Genomic DNA, 20072 nt, shown 5'->3' with positions numbered 1-20072 from the left:
ACCTAATAAAGTGTACCTTGTAATAATGCACAGGCTATGACGTAACAAAGCTTGTTTTGATTTGAATGGTTAAAAGCGGCTGTCCCAAATAGATTATCTGAGACGGGTTATTGCAGAACAAAATTTCCTTACTTCAATATTTGCAGACTATACGTCACCAATTAAAACCAATAGGAAAAAGGGAACTTTCGGTCTGTGATGTGTTCCTCTCAGCGCCAGTATGACAGGGTGTTTGCGGAACTTATGGCTTGATTTCACTTAACACCTGATTTTTTGCAGGTTTGTTAGGTTACACAGCAAACCTCATCCGGACCCGTTTAGACCAAAAAATTGTCCAGATTAGGCGAAGATCCGGATTAACCGATGTCGATTAGTTCAAGCCTTACCACATTACAAATCATGTGTAACTCGAGTTTTGGCCGAATTAGGCGAAGATAATTACCCGAATCCGGTTTAATCGAGGTTTTCTGTGTATTAGATTTTGACAACGTCTGCAGGTCGTAACAGATTCCGTATGATAAAGAATGTGACTTGATTTCACTTCATACCAAGTTTTGCAGGTTTAGGTTCTATTAGATTTAGACAACGTATAATAGAGGTCATAACGGGTTCTGTATCATCAAGACTATAAAGCATGATCGCTCTGACAAGCTATGATAACGCGACGAATCGTATTTTATGCCTGCCTGCTCGGTTATGTGGACACTTTATTTGGCAACAAGCTTTGTTTGGAACGGACGACTGACGGGTGCCCATCGAGAAATTGTGAAGTCATTTTACCCGAGGAAGTCGAAATATGTTCTTTCTGGTGTCACTCGATTCGAAATATTCCGAAAGATTGTCCGAAGGACTCGACATCTATTCACGTAGAAGCTTGCTGCGTTGAAACCATTGAACCAGGTTAGCGTTACTTTTTTGTGTGAATATAGTACTGACTAGATCAGGGGTGGGGAATCTGCGGCCTAAAGGCCGCATGCGGCCTTTTAGGGCACTAAGTGCGGCCTTCGATGTCAGAATACAATTTAGGATGTTGATAATACAAATGGTTGCGTACTGGTACACAAGCGATTTCCGTAGTACTACCAAGAGACCAAGGTTCTACAATTTTACTTGTGTTGCAATAGAACAATTGTTTGCGCATAATCGAATGTCTTAAACTCGTCTGTGATGTCACAAGCTGCTCTTAGATTAATATTGATAAACAAGCGAGTTTCTACGTTAATAAAATCCTGATTGTTGTAGTGAGGGTGAAACTGTAGTGAGGAATTTTATTTAGCGTGGACCGTAAGTACAATAGCACATCAAGCATTCTGTAAGTCAAAAAGTTTGAATGCCACTGAACTTGGCCTGAGAAATAGTCCGTGCGGCCTAAACGAGTGTCGATAAACCGTTTGGCGGCCTTCACAAACAAAAAGGTTCCCCACCCCTGGACTAGATAATAGTAGGTAAATAGTGTGTATGTATTTACATTGCACGGTAGTCGTTTCATTGTGGCTTTTCACAAACAAACATAACCTGAAACAATGACATTATTTACGATACATTGAAATGTGTGTCGAAAGCCAGAAAACATATTTAATAGATTTTGGGTTGAAAATCATTTCTAAACCTAAGCTGCAGACAGTGTTTCGACATATAAGGTCTGAGACAATGTTCACTTTCTGCAGCGTATCATTTTTTGGTATGATGCTTTTGCATTTCTAAACCTTTAGTGCAAAATATGGTAAGTTAGTTAGGTTTTTGAACTCTGTCGGCACCTTTATAGTACGGTTGTGAAGCAGAACAAATCCCTAATGTCGGGTTCTTGACACTGTTTAGCACCTGATCACGTGACTGAAACGTAATGGGTTTCCCCCTGTTCAATACGCACCGTCGTTTCTAGCCCTACTCGTTTTGGTTCCGTTTCTGTTTGGTCGAAATGGAACTTGATATCATTCTATAGGAACATTTAGCGGGTTTTGTTTAATTAAAGCGCCGACCAGTTAATCAGTTAATTAAATCACTTTAATCGCCCTTCGATCGTTAGTGTGTAAAATAGATTTAAATGTGAATCACAAACAGCGCCTTGATAGATTTCTAGCAAAAACAACGACCGCGTTTGACCTCTTATGAGTTCAAGGATCAAAGTCCATAAACACTAATTTGCCGTAAAAACGTCTGCTCAAGTAAATTATCGTAAATTTGTGCTTCAGTTTCGCCTAGTTTAACGATATATTTAAGTAGAGCAAAAGCAACTAGCGACAAAGTCCATGAAAGTTTTTTCTCCTTTTTAACCCTGTTTACTCCTTGGTCGTTTACCTGCTGAAAAACTTTGAAAAAACAAGCCCACGTAAGCTAAGTACATAACTAGTGACCTAGTTTTACAGTATTTGGTTTAAAAAGTAGCCCTCTCTGTTCCTAACCTTGCGTTGGACCAACAAATCAAGTTTACATCGCAAACATAAACTACATCACCCAGATAAACCGATGACGTGATGTACAAGTGTTTCTCACAATCGGGTTTACGACACCACAAGGCAAACGTTGCGACTTGATACGCCCGGTAATAACCCTTCAATTGTCGCTCGACTTCCTGATGCTTATTTGAGTAGCTCGGGTTTTCTTCCGGCTTTTGTCAAACAACATAACAAACTGCAGAATATGAACTTTTAACCATACCATTTACGTGTTCAAAATTTATTTACACATGTAATTGATCAGTACGCTGCAGACAGTGTACACTGTTTCGACATATACGGTCATCTCATCATTGCAACTGGTAACAAAACATTGGCTGTATTGACTAATGTGGCCAGTGTGCATGATTTTGCATGATTTTGATTTTTTTGCATAAATTTGAACGGGTGTGTTGGGCCAATGGAGCATTATATTTTGCATTTACGTATTGTTCTGGCCTTGGATGCGGCATTCAATCTGTCAAGTTAATTTTGTCATTGCGGTTTAGTTTAAACGCAAAAGTTCACGATAAAATATAAGTTAATGTAACTTCAAAATGTATAGTGCGGACACAACTTTTAAAACCATTGCACTGCTGTATGGAATAAGTTTATTTTTGATACGCTGTGTGCTTATTGTCCCCTGTAATCGGGAAAGTTTGTTTTACCGAAATTTCCCGCGACTAGCAAGCGCCTTCCGCCCACGCAAAACTTACTTGTTTTCGCAAAGCTACCGCTCATCCATTAAGCCCTTCGACACGCTTCGGTCATCCTCTTTAAAAATACAAATTCACTTTGATTCCAAAATACAAGCAAATGTTCTGAAAGAATTACGTTATTTGTGCATGATTGTGCAACTTTGTTCGTTTCGCGTAAAACCAAAGCAAAGGTCACTACATTTTCTTAGTGTAGGGGCCAACCTTGGTCGTTTTCTGAATTTAATAGTTTTCAGCTATATAAATTGCAGGTATTAAATTCAACAAAATTGTACGTAAAAATTACGTGTTTAACACCTCAAACATGCTTGTATTTGTTTTTTGTGCATAATTAAAATCACGCCAAAGGTACTATAGGTTAAATCCACGTTTGTCAGTGGTCATAATTTCAAAGCATTCATTACAGGCGACTTTTGAAAACAGATTTGCGCGTGGCAAATACACCAAACCCTAATAATCCGCTACAATCCCCATTTACTTCCCTAAACCGCGCTCGTCTGTCACTTAATCAGGCTTTATCCACCGCTCAACCATATCAAGTTTCCCAAGTTGAGTAAGCCGCACACTGACATCATCTGCTTTAGATTGTTCTTTGCCTGACTGGCGGTTGACAGCAGACTTTTTGGCGTTAAGGGCGAAACTTTCAGACTCATAGGTTACTGTATTTGATTTTAGCGTAATTGGGTCAAAGTAAATTGCTATTAAAGTGGTCTAGGCGTTTTCTACTTCGTAAGACGGCATTTCAGAAACAAACTTTTGCTAGCTTAAAGCCTTCATATATCCATACCCGTACAAAAATTTGATTTGCCTCTGCATCTGAGGCCAAACATGTATGTAATTTTCCATACATCAGTTGCAACTGTGCAAAGGTTTTGTATTTACTCGTGTTTTGAGAAGTTAATTGGCCAGTTAATTGACAATATGTTCGACTAATACATTCACAAACAAATGTAGCATGGTAAAAATAGACACAATCATTGGCAGCAAAAACGGTCTATTTTTAACTTTGAAAACAATGTCAATCTGAAAGGATTATTTTTTCTCATATTTTTTTATGTGCATATTAATCCAAAAGAAAACTTTGTGCCTTTCTACAATATGTTACTCACTTCACTTCACAGTTGTTTATCAACTCCTCGCAATCGCTGTGTCACGCTGCAGCTAAACCTAGGAACCACGGAACGAACCCTGTGTGTTTTGCTGCTTGCACTGAGCAAAACACCCTCCCCCCTTTGCAGCTGAAAAAAAACGAATCCCGCCTGCACTTATATTTTACAAACAACACTTTTTATTTCGCACCCTTGAACATTTTAAAATACCGCCAATTTTTGACAATAAAAATCTAACTTGTTCCACTCAAGATAAGTTGCATTAAAACGCTAATAACTCCTTCGTTGCCTCAAACGACGCCAAATAACCCATTCTAAAGTTAAAACTTGCTTTCTTTCGCCAAGCAAACTAAACGTTTCGCAAAATAACGCACCATTAAAAACGTCAATTACTGCATTTTTATTTTTGCCACTCAATCCATATTTAACATTAAACTATGCCACTCAAATTATATTTTCCGACAAAAACGAAATATTTCTTGTTTTGCAGAAAAGTTGTCCCGTTACAGAGAGCTGAATTCCCTGGTTCTAACCTGCAACTTCATCTCCACCCTTACAGCAAATGTATTCGCTAACAATTCCGATCTCACTTCAATCAATTTGTCCAACAACCGCTTGACTTCCATCGATGCTCAGGCATTTCATGGTGAGATTAACTGGTACGGATTTTACCCATTACCGACACAGAGCGATGAAAGTTGCAAGCGGGTCCGAACCTGAATTCTTTTCAGATTAAACCCAGTATTAGTCCTGGAGGTTGAGTTGGATCAACGTGAAAGTACGATATAAATGCGGTCGTGTGTAAAGTTGGGCCAAAAAATTTCCATTCAATTTAAGCCCGAAACCAGACCTTTGTCGCACTACAACAACGGACGAAAATTTGTGAAAACTTTATGTTTTATTTTACAACAATAACTGCTTTAACCTGTGTTTCTTAAGCTTTTTTTATACCTCTGATGTTAACAATATTTTGGTTTTAAGCAATCTAGCCATTGGGTCACCTTATCGCTATGAAATAATGTACTATAAAGGCATAAGTAAACAACATATACCGTACAAAAGGGATTCCAAAAAATTTGCTTTGCTGTGTCACTTTTGTTTTATTAAAACCTGGCTTTTCGGTTGGGTTTGAGCTTAAGTTTCACCAAAACAGGCCTGACTTTACACTCGGCTACATTTGCGTCTTCAATTCACATTGGTAACTCTAGCTTTCAGGCGTTGTTTAATAAATCGTTTAAGTCCCTTATTTCAGGCCCACTTCCAACAGTGATTAGAAGTGATTTCTTATTATTCCATTTTCTTTACAGGTCTCCACAAACTTGAAACTCTGAACTTGATGCGCAATCAGCTGGAGACATTACCTCGCGGAGTTTTTGCCAGTTTAACAAGTTTGAGAACTTTACATCTGGACAGAAACTTGTTCCAAGTGTTTGATATCGGATGGTTCACTTCCAAAGTCGGACTTCGGGTTCAATGTTTAAGTTTAAGTCACAACCAAATCTCAAACATAGTAGGTGACCCAGGCGTGTTGAAAAGTGTTGAAATACTGGATTTGACCGGAAATAAGCTAACCACGTGGGATGCTCGACCACAACTACAAGATTTGAGGTGTGTTTAAAGTCTTGAAACTCGTTCCGCTAAAATTAATACGCAAAATATATGGCTTGTAACGCTATACACGGATCTGTTCATAGGTTTACTGACGAATGTAATGGCTCAATAATACAACGAATCGTTTACGTGACTCAAGTAGATATAAACGGGTGTAACTGATGTGGCCCTTCATATCACTAATGATGGCATGAGCATTTGCCGAAACGTTTGAACAATAAAGCATGCCGCTTCTTACGTATTTTTGGGCCGTAATATTCGTCATTTAAATATATGGTAAATGAAGGTCAAAGTAAAAGTTAGTACATTTCAAGTCAGTGCACATCTACCGGTCACCACACAGTAAAATATGCTGATGTAATATTTTATGACAATTTTACTTTCTTTCAGATAAATACCAAATTTCAACTAAGATACTAAAAAAGTCAATTTTTAGGTCCCTTGATTTGAGCGGAAATCAAATTTCTTCAATTTCGAAAGGCGCTTTTCCCAATCACAACCTTCGAGATATAAACTTAAGTGAAAATTTGATCACTTGGCTGGATCCTGAACTGTTTGAAGATTTAAGGCAAGTTTCACATTAAACCAGAATTGAAACTATTTTTTTGGTTTAGGGGTTCACAACCCGGGGTGAAAGTTGACATGTTTTTGGGGTAAAAAAAAGGAAGGAAAAAAGTTAGTGTCAAATATTAAGGTGAAAACGAACTTGGCTACATTTTGCTTTTGCAAAACTGCAAAGAGTTATATACGCGAATTTAAAGTAAGTTTTGCCTTAAACAGGAACCGAAATTGTTTGTCTAGTTTAGGGTTCAGCAACTTTTTAAACATCGCGTGTCAATTTACATGTAAGGCACAACTAATAATGGCTTTGCGTACCAACATTATTGTGTGTAATAGGGATTTGCGTCACCTGATTTAAATAGTAATCAGATTTTTTAGGACTTACGCATAATCACAATTTAAATCATCTTGAATGGCAACCTTAAAATTTGAATTCCTCAAAGTTTTTCTTTACAAAGTGGAAGACTAGATAGTTAATAGCATATATTGAAACATTAAGCTCTTTTATATCCCTTTTTATATATTCGTGTGTTTTGTTGTTCCAGGTTTTTGCAAAAGCTTGCCTTAAAAAACAACCGATTCACAGTAGCGCATCCGCAGTGGTTTAAATACATTGTTACAAACAACAAAGTACACCCTGTGAAAAACACATATTACAATTTGAACCGTTGGAAATGTGATGATCAGTCCAACTGCGTCATGCAGGTAAGCACCCATGTATATGACATTTGATTTGTAAATTACCAAAGAAACTTAAAACAGGAAAATACAAAGATGACAAGACGATTTCGGTTTCTAACATAATCTGTTTAATTGCATAGTCACAGTACGCCAGGCATGTTCAAGGCGACATTTTGAAAAAGCCGGTCTCCCAATCAGTCCCATATGGCAAGGCACAGGTCGTGGGATTCGAACGCACGACAGGAGTCTTTCCGGGACTCGCGCTTTACCAACTGACCAAAATAGGATAAAGTGATTCGCCCGTCAAAAGTCGAATCACAAGCACTGTTGCCAGCCTTGTATGCTGAACATGTCAGCTTTATAGTAGAGGATCGCCAGTTCGACCATATCAACTTAACCCAATATTTTTGAGAAGTTCTTGGATCACAATTTTTTGTGCCCTTTATACACACTGGTATTACAATAATACACTGCCGCAAGCATTTAACATACAATGTTGTGTACTAAGTGTTAAGGCTAAAAAACAGCTAGAATATACTCAAGTGTCAGCTAAAGTCCTGCTACAATGCCATATTGTATTTCTCATGTGTAAACAATATTATAACTTTGCTTTTACCCCCGATTACTGCAAACACTTGTTTTTTATGATCAGAGTTATCTGAAGAAGACCAGCACAGGCGTGTGGGCTCAGAGTGACGTGCCGTTGCGGGAAGTAATCAACATCTCCTGTTATACTCCTGTTAGCTTACGTGGCAAAAACCTTATGGATGTGAATTTGAGTGATTGCGCAACATACGAAGAGTTGGTAAAACCCAGAATTGCCCCACAGAACCACCGAGCCATGTATTCCTTGTTATTACCCATTGGACTCTGCTTCATAATATTTGCGTTTTTCTACGCCTTCGCGCGTCGGCGAAAGCAGCGCAAACGACCGGCTTCTGAGAGCCAAAGTGCCGAGGAATCCAGCTCTTTGGGCGACGTGGAGCAACCGGAGTCGGACCTTGGTAAAATATCCGACGATTCGCGGAACGAGGAGGCCGAAAGTACCGCTTACTTTAACGTTGGACAGGATGGTCTGTTGCCATGTCATCAGGGACCTCCCCTTCCACCGCGGGATCCGCCATATGAGGAAGTTCAAAATGAATCCCAATATTTCAACATCGACCTTAGAACAATAAGTTATTATTAGGGCAATTATTTTTTTGACCTAAAAAACGAAAAATTTTGACCTACAAATTGAAAATTTTGACAAATTTTGACCTTAAAAAACTTTTTTTTGACAAAATTTTGACCTATGAAGAATTCAAGTAGTTAAATTACGCATTATCGTTCAAAAAGTTAAAATATGGCTAGGCTAATCTAACTAGAGCGAAAGAATGTACAAAAGTCTAAGAGAAGGGCAAAAATCTGAACATAGACCTAACCTATTCTGAAAAGGGAATGAGCTGATTAAAAATCACTGCCAAAATTTTGCACGTTTTGAGGTGTGTTGAGCATCACGCCATATCAACCTAATTGTTTCACTCACTTGATGGTTTATGATTCGCAATAATTGGGGCAATGGGCCAATTACAACAGTATAAAGTAGGCTACAAGGTGTAAAACGAATAGTTTGCTGGCAGTGCAACCTCTACAACACCACGACAATGCAGTTTGTAAACAATTTTAACTTTGCAAAAATGTTGACTTTGTAAACAATTTTGACAATTTTTGACCTATTCTAAAAAATTTGACAAAATTTTGACTTTTTTTGACAAGTCAAAAAATATTTGCCCTAGTTATTATAATTCATCCAACTATTTCGGCTGACGAATCTGAAGCCACTTCATGTACACTTGTTGTTATTGAACGCTTCTTTGCGCTAAGCCCGAATCAAGCCGTTTTTATCAAATCTAAGCCCGAACCCGACTCGCAAACCTGCCAAACCTGCCTTACAACCCTTGTCGTTGTATATGTTGTGTGAAATTTCGTGTACAAATGTTTGTCGATTTTCTGTCTTTCTGTTTCCCAAAGTTGGATTTTTTCATGTTTTCGACAAAAAACTTTGTCATTTTTGTTAAATTTGTATCTCAGTGGCATTTTTTGATTTGCAGATTTACAAGGTTATGTTTTTGCAATAGGCAGTTTTTTATTGATTTTTTACCCATTGTTGCACGATAAGTCATAACCGGGGCATTTTCTTGTTTGAAGTGCACTTTACAATAATTTGCTCAAATGTACAATGTTTTAAAACAGTTTTTTATCACCCCAAATCGGTAAACAGTTTTAGTGAATCAGTCACCTTACTATGTACAAAAATATTTTTTATGCATATTGTTGTTGTTTTTTACAATTTCTTCAAAAAATCTTGAGAGTCACTGTTGTTTTTTCAAAAAAATACTTCATCAGAAACGCAATATCACTTAACACATTTTTTGGTACATGTTTTGTATTTCCCTTTGCGAGAATTGTAGAGAAGACGTTAGCTAAACTTCTTCTTGCAATTTACTTTTTTTACTAATTTTATTGCACAATTTTGTGTTGTGTCCCAATCCACTTATCTCCGAATACAACATATTTATTCAATCCTCTTTTTTCCTGTATCGCCTAAACTTTTTAACCAGTGGTTCCCACTTTTTATCTACGAATTCCTTTCTTAAAAATTCAAAACATTTTCATTCCTCCCTAATAGACTAAATAGTAAATGCTAAACTATACAAAGATTATTTACAATTGGGCCCTTTATTAACTTCACAAGTTATAATCCCTGAGAACTTCTATTTACAAACAGCATGAACAAATTATACTTCCCTTCGGCCAAGTTGGGAACCACTGTTTTGAACAACTTTTTTATCTTTACTTAAACACGCACTTGCGGAAAAAGTTGTAAACCTTTATTTTATTGCCTGACTGTTTTGTTTTTTACAGTTTACATAAAAGGTGTTGTTTCTTTCGTCTACCTGTTTTGCAATGAAATTGTGTTTATGTTAGTCAGCCTCGTTTTAACTTTAGTGCGTTCAGAAGTTGATTGACTAAAACCGATTTAAAAACAACAATGTACAATTATTCAAATAATTAATGCCATTTTCGGTAAAGGTAAATCTGAATCAGTTTTTCGTTTATTGCTGTCAAGTCCAGTAAAGTCGTTGTTTTGAAAAAGTTGTGGCTGAAGATATTGGAAAGCAAAACATCTTTTTATTCTGTTGTTGTTTTTTAATCGGTTTCAAATTTTTTCTACTTAATTCAGGGCTGTGCAACCTAAGCAGTAAAGACCACAAACAGGTCACAGTATCACAGACCACGCCTTTATATAACACAAGTTGTTCCTATTTTCTTTCGTGACAAACCGCATGTAATAAGTTAACAGTTGTCAATCAAAAAAAGCACTGGTCCAATTGATCTGCTGCGAAACAATATACCATTTTTAATCGCTTATTTAAGGTCGATTTTTAGAGGTCAACAAATTATAGCCAATCCGGATTTGGACGGAATCGAAGAAAATACGGTTTTCGGTGGGTTTTCGCGGGAATATTCCAGTTTCAAACCGGTTTCTGCCTCCTACCGAACCTCCAAACCGATTTAAACCGGTTTTCAAAATCGAAAATTTTAACCCGATTTTAAAAAAAAAACCTAAGGCCTTTCCGTTTCTTCGATTCTTAGGGGGCAAAAATCGAAGAAAATCCGGTTTTCGTGGGAATATTCCAGTTTCAAACCGGTCATGACCGGTTTCTGCCTCCTACCGAACCTCCAAACCGGTTTAAACCAGTTTCTAAAATTGAAAATTTTGACCCGATTTTTGAAAAAACCCTAAGGCCTTTCCGTTTCTTCGATTCTTAGGGAGCAAAAATCGAAGAAAATCCGGTTTTCGGTGGGTTTTCGTGGGAATATTCCAGTTTCAAACCGGTCATGACCGGTTTCTGCCTCCTACCGAACCTCCAAACCGGTTTAAACCAGTTTGTAAAATCGAAAATTTTGACCCGATTTTTGAAAAAACCCTAAGGCTAGTGCCTTCCCGTTTTTTCGATTTTGGGGGTCAAAAAATCGAAGAAAAATCCGGTTTTCGGTGGGTTTTCGTTGGAATATTCCAGTTTCAAACCGGTTATGACCGGTTTCTGCCTCCTACCGAACCTCCAAACCGGTTTAAACCAGTTTCTAAAATCGAAAATTTTGACCCGATTTTTGAAAAAAACCTAAGGCTATAGCCTTTCCGTTTTTTCGATTTTTGGGGTCAAAAAATCGAAGAAAAATCCGGTTTTCGGTGGGTTTTCGTGGGAATATTCCAGTTTCAAACCGGTTATGACCGGTTTCTGCCTCCTACCGAACCTCCAAACCGGTTTAAACCAGTTTCTAAAATCGAAAATTTTGACCCGATTTTTGAAAAAACCCTAAGGCTAGTGCCTTTCCGTTTTTTCGATTTTTGGGGGGTGAAAAAATCGAAGAAAAATCCGGTTTTCGGTGGGTTTTCGTGGGAATATTCCAGTTTCAAACCGGTTATGACCGGTTTCTGCCTCCTACCGAACCTCCAAACCGGTTTAAACCAGTTTCTAAAATCGAAAATTTTGACCCGATTTTTGAAAAAACCCTAAGGCTATAGCCTTTCCGTTTTTTCGATTTTTGGGGGTCAAAAAATCGAAGAAAAATCCGGTTTTCGGTGGGTTTTCGTGGGAATATTCCAGTTTCAAACCGGTTATGACCGGTTTCTGCCTCCTACCGAACCTCCAAACCGGTTTAAACCAGTTTCTAAAATCGAAAATTTTGACCCGATTTTTGAAAAAACCCTAAGGCTATAGCCTTTCCGTTTTTTCGATTTTTGGGGGTCAAAAAATCGAAGAAAAATCCGGTTTTCGGTGGTTTTCGTGGGAACATTCCAGTTTCGAACCGGTTATGACCGGTTTCTGCCTCCTACCGAACCTCCAAACCGGTTTAAACCAGTTTCTAAAATCGAAAATTTTGACCCGATTTTTGAAAAAACCCTAAGGCTGTAGCCTTTCCGTTTTTTCGATTTTTGGGGGTCAAAAAATCGAAGAAAAATCCGGTTTTCGGTGGGTTTTCGTGGGAATATTCCAGTTTCAAACCGGTTATGACCGGTTTCTGCCTCCTACCGAACCTCCAAACCGGTTTAAACCAGTTTCTAAAATCGAAAATTTTGACCCGATTTTTGAAAAAACCCTAAGGCTATAGCCTTTCCGTTTTTTCGATTTTGGGGGTCAAAAAATCGAAGAAAAATCCGGTTTTGGGTGAGTTTTCGTGGGAATATTCCAGTTTCAATTTTTTCGATTTTTGGGGGTCGAAAAATCGAAGAAAAATCCGGTTTTCGGTGGGTTTTCGTGGGAATATTCCAGTTTCAAACCGGTTATGACCGGTTTCTGCCTCCTACCGAACCTCCAAACCGGTTTAAACCAGTTTCTAAAATCGAAAATTTTGACCCGATTTTTGAAAAAACCCTAAGGCTATAGCCTTTCCGTTTTTTCGATTTTTGGGGGTCAAAAAATCGAAGAAAAATCCGGTTTTCGGTGGGTTTTCGTGGGAATATTCCAGTTTCAAACCGGTTATGACCGGTTTCTGCCTCCTACCGAACCTCCAAACCGGTTTAAACCAGTTTCTAAAATCGAAAATTTTGACCCGATTTTTGAAAAAACCCTAAGGCTATAGCCTTTCCGTTTTTTCGATTTTTGGGGGTCAAAAAATCGAAGAAAAATCCGGTTTTCGGTGGGTTTTCGTGGGAATATTCCAGTTTCAAACCGGTTATGACCGGTTTCTGCCTCCTACCGAACCTCCAAACCGGTTTAAACCAGTTTCTAAAATCGAAAATTTTGACCCGATTTTTGAAAAAACCCTAAGGCTATAGCCTTTCCGTTTTTTCGATTTTTGGGGGTCAAAAAATCGAAGAAAAATCCGGTTTTCGGTGGGTTTTCGTGGGAATATTCCAGTTTCAAACCGGTTATGACCGGTTTCTGCCTCCTACCGAACCTCCAAACCGGTTTAAACCAGTTTCTAAAATCGAAAATTTTGACCCGATTTTTGAAAAAACCCTAAGGCTATAGCCTTTCCGTTTTTTCGATTTTTGGGGGTCAAAAAATCGAAGAAAAATCCGGTTTTCGGTGGGTTTTCGTGGGAATATTCCAGTTTCAAACCGGTTATGACCGGTTTCTGCCTCCTACCGAACCTCCAAACCGGTTTAAACCAGTTTCTAAAATCGAAAATTTTGACCCGATTTTTGAAAAAACCCTAAGGCTAGTGCCTTTCCGTTTTTTCGATTTTTGGGGGGTGAAAAAATCGAAGAAAAATCCGGTTTTCGGTGGGTTTTCGTGGGAATATTCCAGTTTCAAACCGGTTATGACCGGTTTCTGCCTCCTACCGAACCTCCAAACCGGTTTAAACCAGTTTCTAAAATCGAAAATTTTGAACCGATTTTTGAAAAAACCCTAAGGCTATAGCCTTTCCGTTTTTTCGATTTCTAGGGGTCAAAAAATCGAAGAAAAATCCGGTTTTCGGTGGGTTTTCGTGGGAATATTCCAGTTTCAAACCGGTTATGACCGGTTTCTGCCTCCTACCGAACCTCCAAACCGGTTTAAACCAGTTTCTAAAATCGAAAATTTTGACCCGATTTTTGAAAAAACCCTAAGGCTATAGCCTTTCCGTTTTTTCGATTTTTGGGGGTCAAAAAATCGAAGAAAAATCCGGTTTTCGTGGGAATATTCCAGTTTCAAACCGGTTATGACCGGTTTCTGCCTCCTACCGAACCTCCAAACCGGTTTAAACCAGTTTCTAAAATCGAAAATTTTGACCCGATTTTTGAAAAAACCCTAAGGCTATAGCCTTTCCGTTTTTTCGATTTCTAGGGGTCGAAAATTCGAAGAAAAATCCGGTTTTCGGTGGTTTTCGTGGGAACATTCCAGTTTCGAACCGGTTATGACCGGTTTCTGCCTCCTACCGAACCTCCAAACCGGTTTAAACCAGTTTCTAAAATCGAAAATTTTGACCCGATTTTTGAAAAAACCCTAAGGCTATAGCCTTTCCGTTTTTTCGATTTTTGGGGGTCGAAAAATCGAAGAAAAATCCGGTTTTCGGTGGGTTTTCGTGGGAATATTTCAGTTTCAAACCGGTTATGACCGGTTTCTGCCTCCTACCGAACCTCCAAACCGGTTTAAACCAGTTTCTAAAATCGAAAATTTTGACCCGATTTTTGAAAAAACCCTAAGGCTGTAGCCTTTCCGTTTTTTCGATTTTTGGGGGTCAAAAAATCGAAGAAAAATCCGGTTTTCGGTGGGTTTTCGTGGGAATATTCCAGTTTCAAACCGGTTATGACCGGTTTCTGCCTCCTACCGAACCTCCAAACCGGTTTAAACCAGTTTGTAAAATCGAAAATTTTGACCCGATTTTTGAAAAAACCCTAAGGCTATAGCCTTTCCGTTTTTTCGATTTTTGGGGGTCAAAAAATCGAAGAAAAATCCGGTTTTCGGTGGGTTTTCGTGGGAATATTCCAGTTTCAAACCGGTTGTGACCGGTTTCTGCCTCCTACCGAACCTCCAAACCGGTTTAAACCAGTTTCTAAAATCGAAAATTTTGACCCGATTTTTGAAAAAACCCTAAGGCTATAGCCTCTCCGTTTTTTCGATTTCTAGGGGTCGAAAATTCGAAGAAAAATCCGGTTTTCGGTGGTTTTCGTGGGAACATTCCAGTTTCGAACCGGTTATGACCGGTTTCTGCCTCCTACCGAACCTCCAAACCGGTTTAAACCAGTTTCTAAAATCGAAAATTTTGACCCGATTTTTGAAAAAACCCTAAGGCTATAGCCTTTCCGTTTTTTCGATTTTTGGGGGTCGAAAAATCGAAGAAAAATCCGGTTTTCGGTGGGTTTTCGTGGGAATATTTCAGTTTCAAACCGGTTATGACCGGTTTCTGCCTCCTACCGAACCTCCAAACCGGTTTAAACCAGTTTCTAAAATCGAAAATTTTGACCCGATTTTTGAAAAAACCCTAAGGCTATAGCCTTTCCGTTTTTTCGATTTTTGGGGGTCAAAAAATCGAAGAAAAATCCGGTTTTCGGTGGGTTTTCGTGGGAATATTCCAGTTTCAAACCGGTTATGACCGGTTTCTGCCTCCTACCGAACCTCCAAACCGGTTTAAACCAGTTTCTAAAATCGAAAATTTTGACCCGATTTTTGAAAAAAACCTAAGGCTATAGCCTTTCCGTTTTTTCGATTTTGGGGGTCAAAAAATCGAAGAAAAATCCGGTTTTGGGTGGGTTTTCGTGGGAATATTCCAGTTTCAATTTTTTCGATTTTTGGGGGTCGAAAAATCGAAGAAAAATCCGGTTTTCGGTGGGTTTTCGTGGGAATATTCCAGTTTCAAACCGGTTATGACCGGTTTCTGCCTCCTACCGAACCTCCAAACCGGTTTAAACCAGTTTCTAAAATCGAAAATTTTGAACCGATTTTTGAAAAAACCCTAAGGCTATAGCCTTTCCGTTTTTTCGATTTTTGGGGGTCAAAAAATGGAAGAAAAATCCGGTTTTCGGTGGGTTTTCGTGGGAATATTCCAGTTTCAAACCGGTTATGACCGGTTTCTGCCTCCTACCGAACCTCCAAACCGGTTTAAACCAGTTTCTAAAATCGAAAATTTTGACCCGATTTTTGAAAAAACCCTAAGGCTATAGCCTTTCCGTTTTTTCGATTTTTGGGGGTCAAAAAATCGAAGAAAAATCCGGTTTTCGGTGGGTTTTCGTGGGAATATTCCAGTTTCAAACCGGTTATGACCGGTTTCTGCCTCCTACCGAACCTCCAAACCGGTTTAAACCAGTTTGTAAAATCGAAAATTTTGACCCGATTTTTGAAAAAACCCTAAGGCTATAGCCTTTCCGTTTTTTCGATTTTTGGGGGTCAAAAAATCGAAGAAAAATCCGGTTTTCGGTGGGTTTTCGTGGGAATATTCCAGTTTCAAACCGGTTATGACCGGTTTCTGCCTCCTACCGAACCTCCAAACCGGTTTAAACCAGTTTCTAAAATCGAAAATTTTGACCCGATTTTTGAAAAAACCCTAAGGCTATAGCCTTTCCGTTTTTTCGATTTTTGGGGGTCAAAAAATCGAAGAAAAATCCGGTTTTCGGTGGGTTTTCGTGGGAATATTTCAGTTTCAAACCGGTTATGACCGGTTTCTGCCTCCTACCGAACCTCCAAACCGGTTTAAACCAGTTTCTAAAATCGAAAATTTTGACCCGATCCGTTTTTTCGATTTTGGGGGTCAAAAAATCGAAGAAAAATCCGGTTTTCGGTGGGTTTTCGTGGGAATATTTCAGTTTCAAACCGGTTATGACCGGTTTCTGCCTCCTACCGAACCTCCAAACCGGTTTAAACCAGTTTCTAAAATCGAAAATTTTGAACCGATTTTTGAAAAAACCCTAAGGCTATAGCCTTTCCGTTTTTTCGATTTTTGGGGGTCGAAAATTCGAAGAAAAATCCGGTTTTCGGTGGGTTTTCGTGGGAATATTCCAGTTTCAAACCGGTTATGACTGGTTTCTGCCTCCTACCGAACCTCCAAACCGGTTTAAACCAGTTTCTAAAATCGAAAATTTTGACCCGATTTTTGAAAAAACCCTAAGGCTGTAGCCTTTCCGTTTTTTCGATTTTTGGGGGTCGAAAATTCGAAGAAAAATCCGGTTTTCGGTGGGTTTTCGTGGGAATATTCCAGTTTCAAACCGGTTATGACCGGTTTCTGCCTCCTACCGAACCTCCAAACCGGTTTAAACCAGTTTCTAAAATCGAAAATTTTGACCCGATTTTTGAAAAAACCCTAAGGCTATAGCCTTTCCGTTTTTTCGATTTTTTGACCCAAAAAATCGAAGAAAAATCCGGTTTTCGGTGGGTTTTCGTGGGAATATTCCAGTTTCAAACCGGTTATGACCGGTTTCTGCCTCCTACCGAACCTCCAAACCGGTTTAAACCAGTTTGTAAAATCGAAAATTTTGACCCGATTTTTGAAAAAACCCTAAGGCTATAGCCTTTCCGTTTTTTCGATTTTTGGGGGTCAAAAAATCGAAGAAAAATCCGGTTTTCGGTGGGTTTTCGTGGGAATATTTCAGTTTCAAACCGGTTATGACCGGTTTCTGCCTCCTACCGAACCTCCAAACCGGTTTAAACCAGTTTCTAAAATCGAAAATTTTGACCCGATTTTTGAAAAAACCCTAAGGCTATAGCCTTTCCGTTTTTTCGATTTCTAGGGGTCGAAAATTCGAAGAAAAATCCGGTTTTCGGTGGTTTTCGTGGGAACATTCCAGTTTCGAACCGGTTATGACCGGTTTCTGCCTCCTACCGAACCTCCAAACCGGTTTAAACCAGTTTCTAAAATCGAAAATTTTGACCCGATTTTTGAAAAAACCCTAAGGCTATAGCCTTTCCGTTTTTTCGATTTTTGGGGGTCGAAAAATCGAAGAAAAATCCGGTTTTCGGTGGGTTTTCGTGGGAATATTTCAGTTTCAAACCGGTTATGACCGGTTTCTGCCTCCTACCGAACCTCCAAACCGGTTTAAACCAGTTTCTAAAATCGAAAATTTTGACCCGATTTTTGAAAAAACCCTAAGGCTATAGCCTTTCCGTTTTTTCGATTTTTGGGGGTCGAAAATTCGAAGAAAAATCCGGTTTTCGGTGGGTTTTCGTGGGAATATTCCAGTTTCAAACCGGTTATGACCGGTTTCTGCCTCCTACCGAACCTCCAAACCGGTTTAAACCAGTTTCTAAAATCGAAAATTTTGACCCGATTTTTGAAAAAACCCTAAGGCTATAGCCTTTCCGTTTTTTCGATTTTTTGACCCAAAAAAGCGAAGAAAAATCCGGTTTTCGGTGGGTTTTCGTGGGAATATTCCAGTTTCAAACCGGTTATGACCGGTTTCTGCCTCCTACCGAACCTCCAAACCGGTTTAAACCAGTTTGTAAAATCGAAAATTTTGACCCGATTTTTGAAAAAACCCTAAGGCTATAGCCTTTCCGTTTTTTCGATTTTTGGGGGTCAAAAAATCGAAGAAAAATCCGGTTTTCGGTGGGTTTTCGTGGGAATATTCCAGTTTCAAACCGGTTATGACCGGTTTCTGCCTCCTACCGAACCTCCAAACCGGTTTAAACCAGTTTCTAAAATCGAAAATTTTGACCCGATTTTTGAAAAAACCCTAAGGCTATAGCCTTTCCGTTTTTTCGATTTTTGGGGGTCGAAAATTCGAAGAAAAATCCGGTTTTCGGTGGGTTTTCGTGGGAATATTCCAGTTTCAAACCGGTTATGACCGGTTTCTGCCTCCTACCGAACCTCCAAACCGGTTTAAACCAGTTTCTAAAATCGAAAATTTTGACCCGATTTTTGAAAAAACCCTAAGGCTATAGCCTTTCCGTTTTTTCGATTTTTTGACCCAAAAAAGCGAAGAAAAATCCGGTTTTCGGTGGGTTTTCGTGGGAATATTCCAGTTTCAAACCGGTTATGACCGGTTTCTGCCTCCTACCGAACCTCCAAACCGGTTTAAACCAGTTTGTAAAATCGAAAATTTTGACCCGATTTTTGAAAAAACCCTAAGGCTATAGCCTTTCCGTTTTTTCGATTTTTGGGGGTCAAAAAATCGAAGAAAAATCCGGTTTTCGGTGGGTTTTCGTGGGAATATTCCAGTTTCAAACCGGTTATGACCGGTTTCTGCCTCCTACCGAACCTCCAAACCGGTTTAAACCAGTTTCTAAAATCGAAAATTTTGACCCGATTTTTGAAAAAACCCTAAGGCTATAGCCTTTCCGTTTTTTCGATTTTTGGGGGTCAAAAAATCGAAGAAAAATCCGGTTTTCGGTGGGTTTTCGTGGGAATATTCCAGTTTCAAACCGGTTATGACCGGTTTCTGCCTCCTACCGAACCTCCAAACCGGTTTAAACCAGTTTCTAAAATCGAAAATTTTGACCCGATTTTTGAAAAAACCCTAAGGCTATAGCCTTTCCGTTTTTTCGATTTTGGGGGTCAAAAAATCGAAGAAAAATCCGGTTTTGGGTGGGTTTTCGTGGGAATATTCCAGTTTCAATTTTTTCGATTTTTGGGGGTCGAAAAATCGAAGAAAAATCCGGTTTTCGGTGGGTTTTCGTGGGAATATTCCAGTTTCAAACCGGTTATGACCGGTTTCTGCCTCCTACCGAACCTCCAAACCGGTTTAAACCAGTTTCTAAAATCGAAAATTTTGACCCGATTTTTGAAAAAACCCTAAGGCTATAGCCTTTCCGTTTTTTCGATTTTTGGGGGTCAAAAAATGGAAGAAAAATCCGGTTTTCGGTGGGTTTTCGTGGGAATATTCCAGTTTCAAACCGGTTATGACCGGTTTCTGCCTCCTACCGAACCTCCAAACCGGTTTAAACCAGTTTCTAAAATCGAAAATTTTGACCCGATTTTTGAAAAAACCCTAAGGCTATAGCCTTTCCGTTTTTTCGATTTTTGGGGGTCAAAAAATCGAAGAAAAATCCGGTTTTCGGTGGGTTTTCGTGGGAATATTCCAGTTTCAAACCGGTTATGACCGGTTTCTGCCTCCTACCGAACCTCCAAACCGGTTTAAACCAGTTTGTAAAATCGAAAATTTTGACCCGATTTTTGAAAAAACCCTAAGGCTATAGCCTTTCCGTTTTTTCGATTTTTGGGGGTCAAAAAATCGAAGAAAAATCCGGTTTTCGGTGGGTTTTCGTGGGAATATTCCAGTTTCAAACCGGTTATGACCGGTTTCTGCCTCCTACCGAACCTCCAAACCGGTTTAAACCAGTTTCTAAAATCGAAAATTTTGACCCGATTTTTGAAAAAACCCTAAGGCTATAGCCTTTCCGTTTTTTCGATTTTTGGGGGTCAAAAAATCGAAGAAAAATCCGGTTTTCGGTGGGTTTTCGTGGGAATATTTCAGTTTCAAACCGGTTATGACCGGTTTCTGCCTCCTACCGAACCTCCAAACCGGTTTAAACCAGTTTCTAAAATCGAAAATT

At 39.0% G+C, this 20072-nt stretch overlaps 1 protein-coding gene across 1 annotated transcript; it reads left to right on the top strand.

Moving 5' to 3' along the window:
* Nucleotides 1–565: 565 nt before the first annotated feature.
* Nucleotides 566–8797, top strand: LOC145204336 (uncharacterized). Its single transcript, XM_080076843.1, has 6 exons — nt 566–900; nt 4751–4906; nt 5568–5868; nt 6308–6439; nt 6978–7137; nt 7766–8797. The coding sequence occupies exons 1-6, from the start codon at nt 654–656 to the stop codon at nt 8300–8302; spliced, it is 1533 nt and encodes a 510-aa protein (XP_079932969.1). The 5' UTR covers nt 566–653; the 3' UTR covers nt 8303–8797.
* Nucleotides 8798–20072: the final 11275 nt, after the last annotated feature.

Source organism: Phallusia mammillata, chromosome 8, assembly GCF_965637545.1.
Source record: "Phallusia mammillata chromosome 8, kaPhaMamm4.hap1.1, whole genome shotgun sequence".
Taxonomy (NCBI): Eukaryota; Metazoa; Chordata; class Ascidiacea; order Phlebobranchia; family Ascidiidae; genus Phallusia; species Phallusia mammillata.
This window is presented reverse-complemented; position numbering and strand designations above follow the sequence as displayed.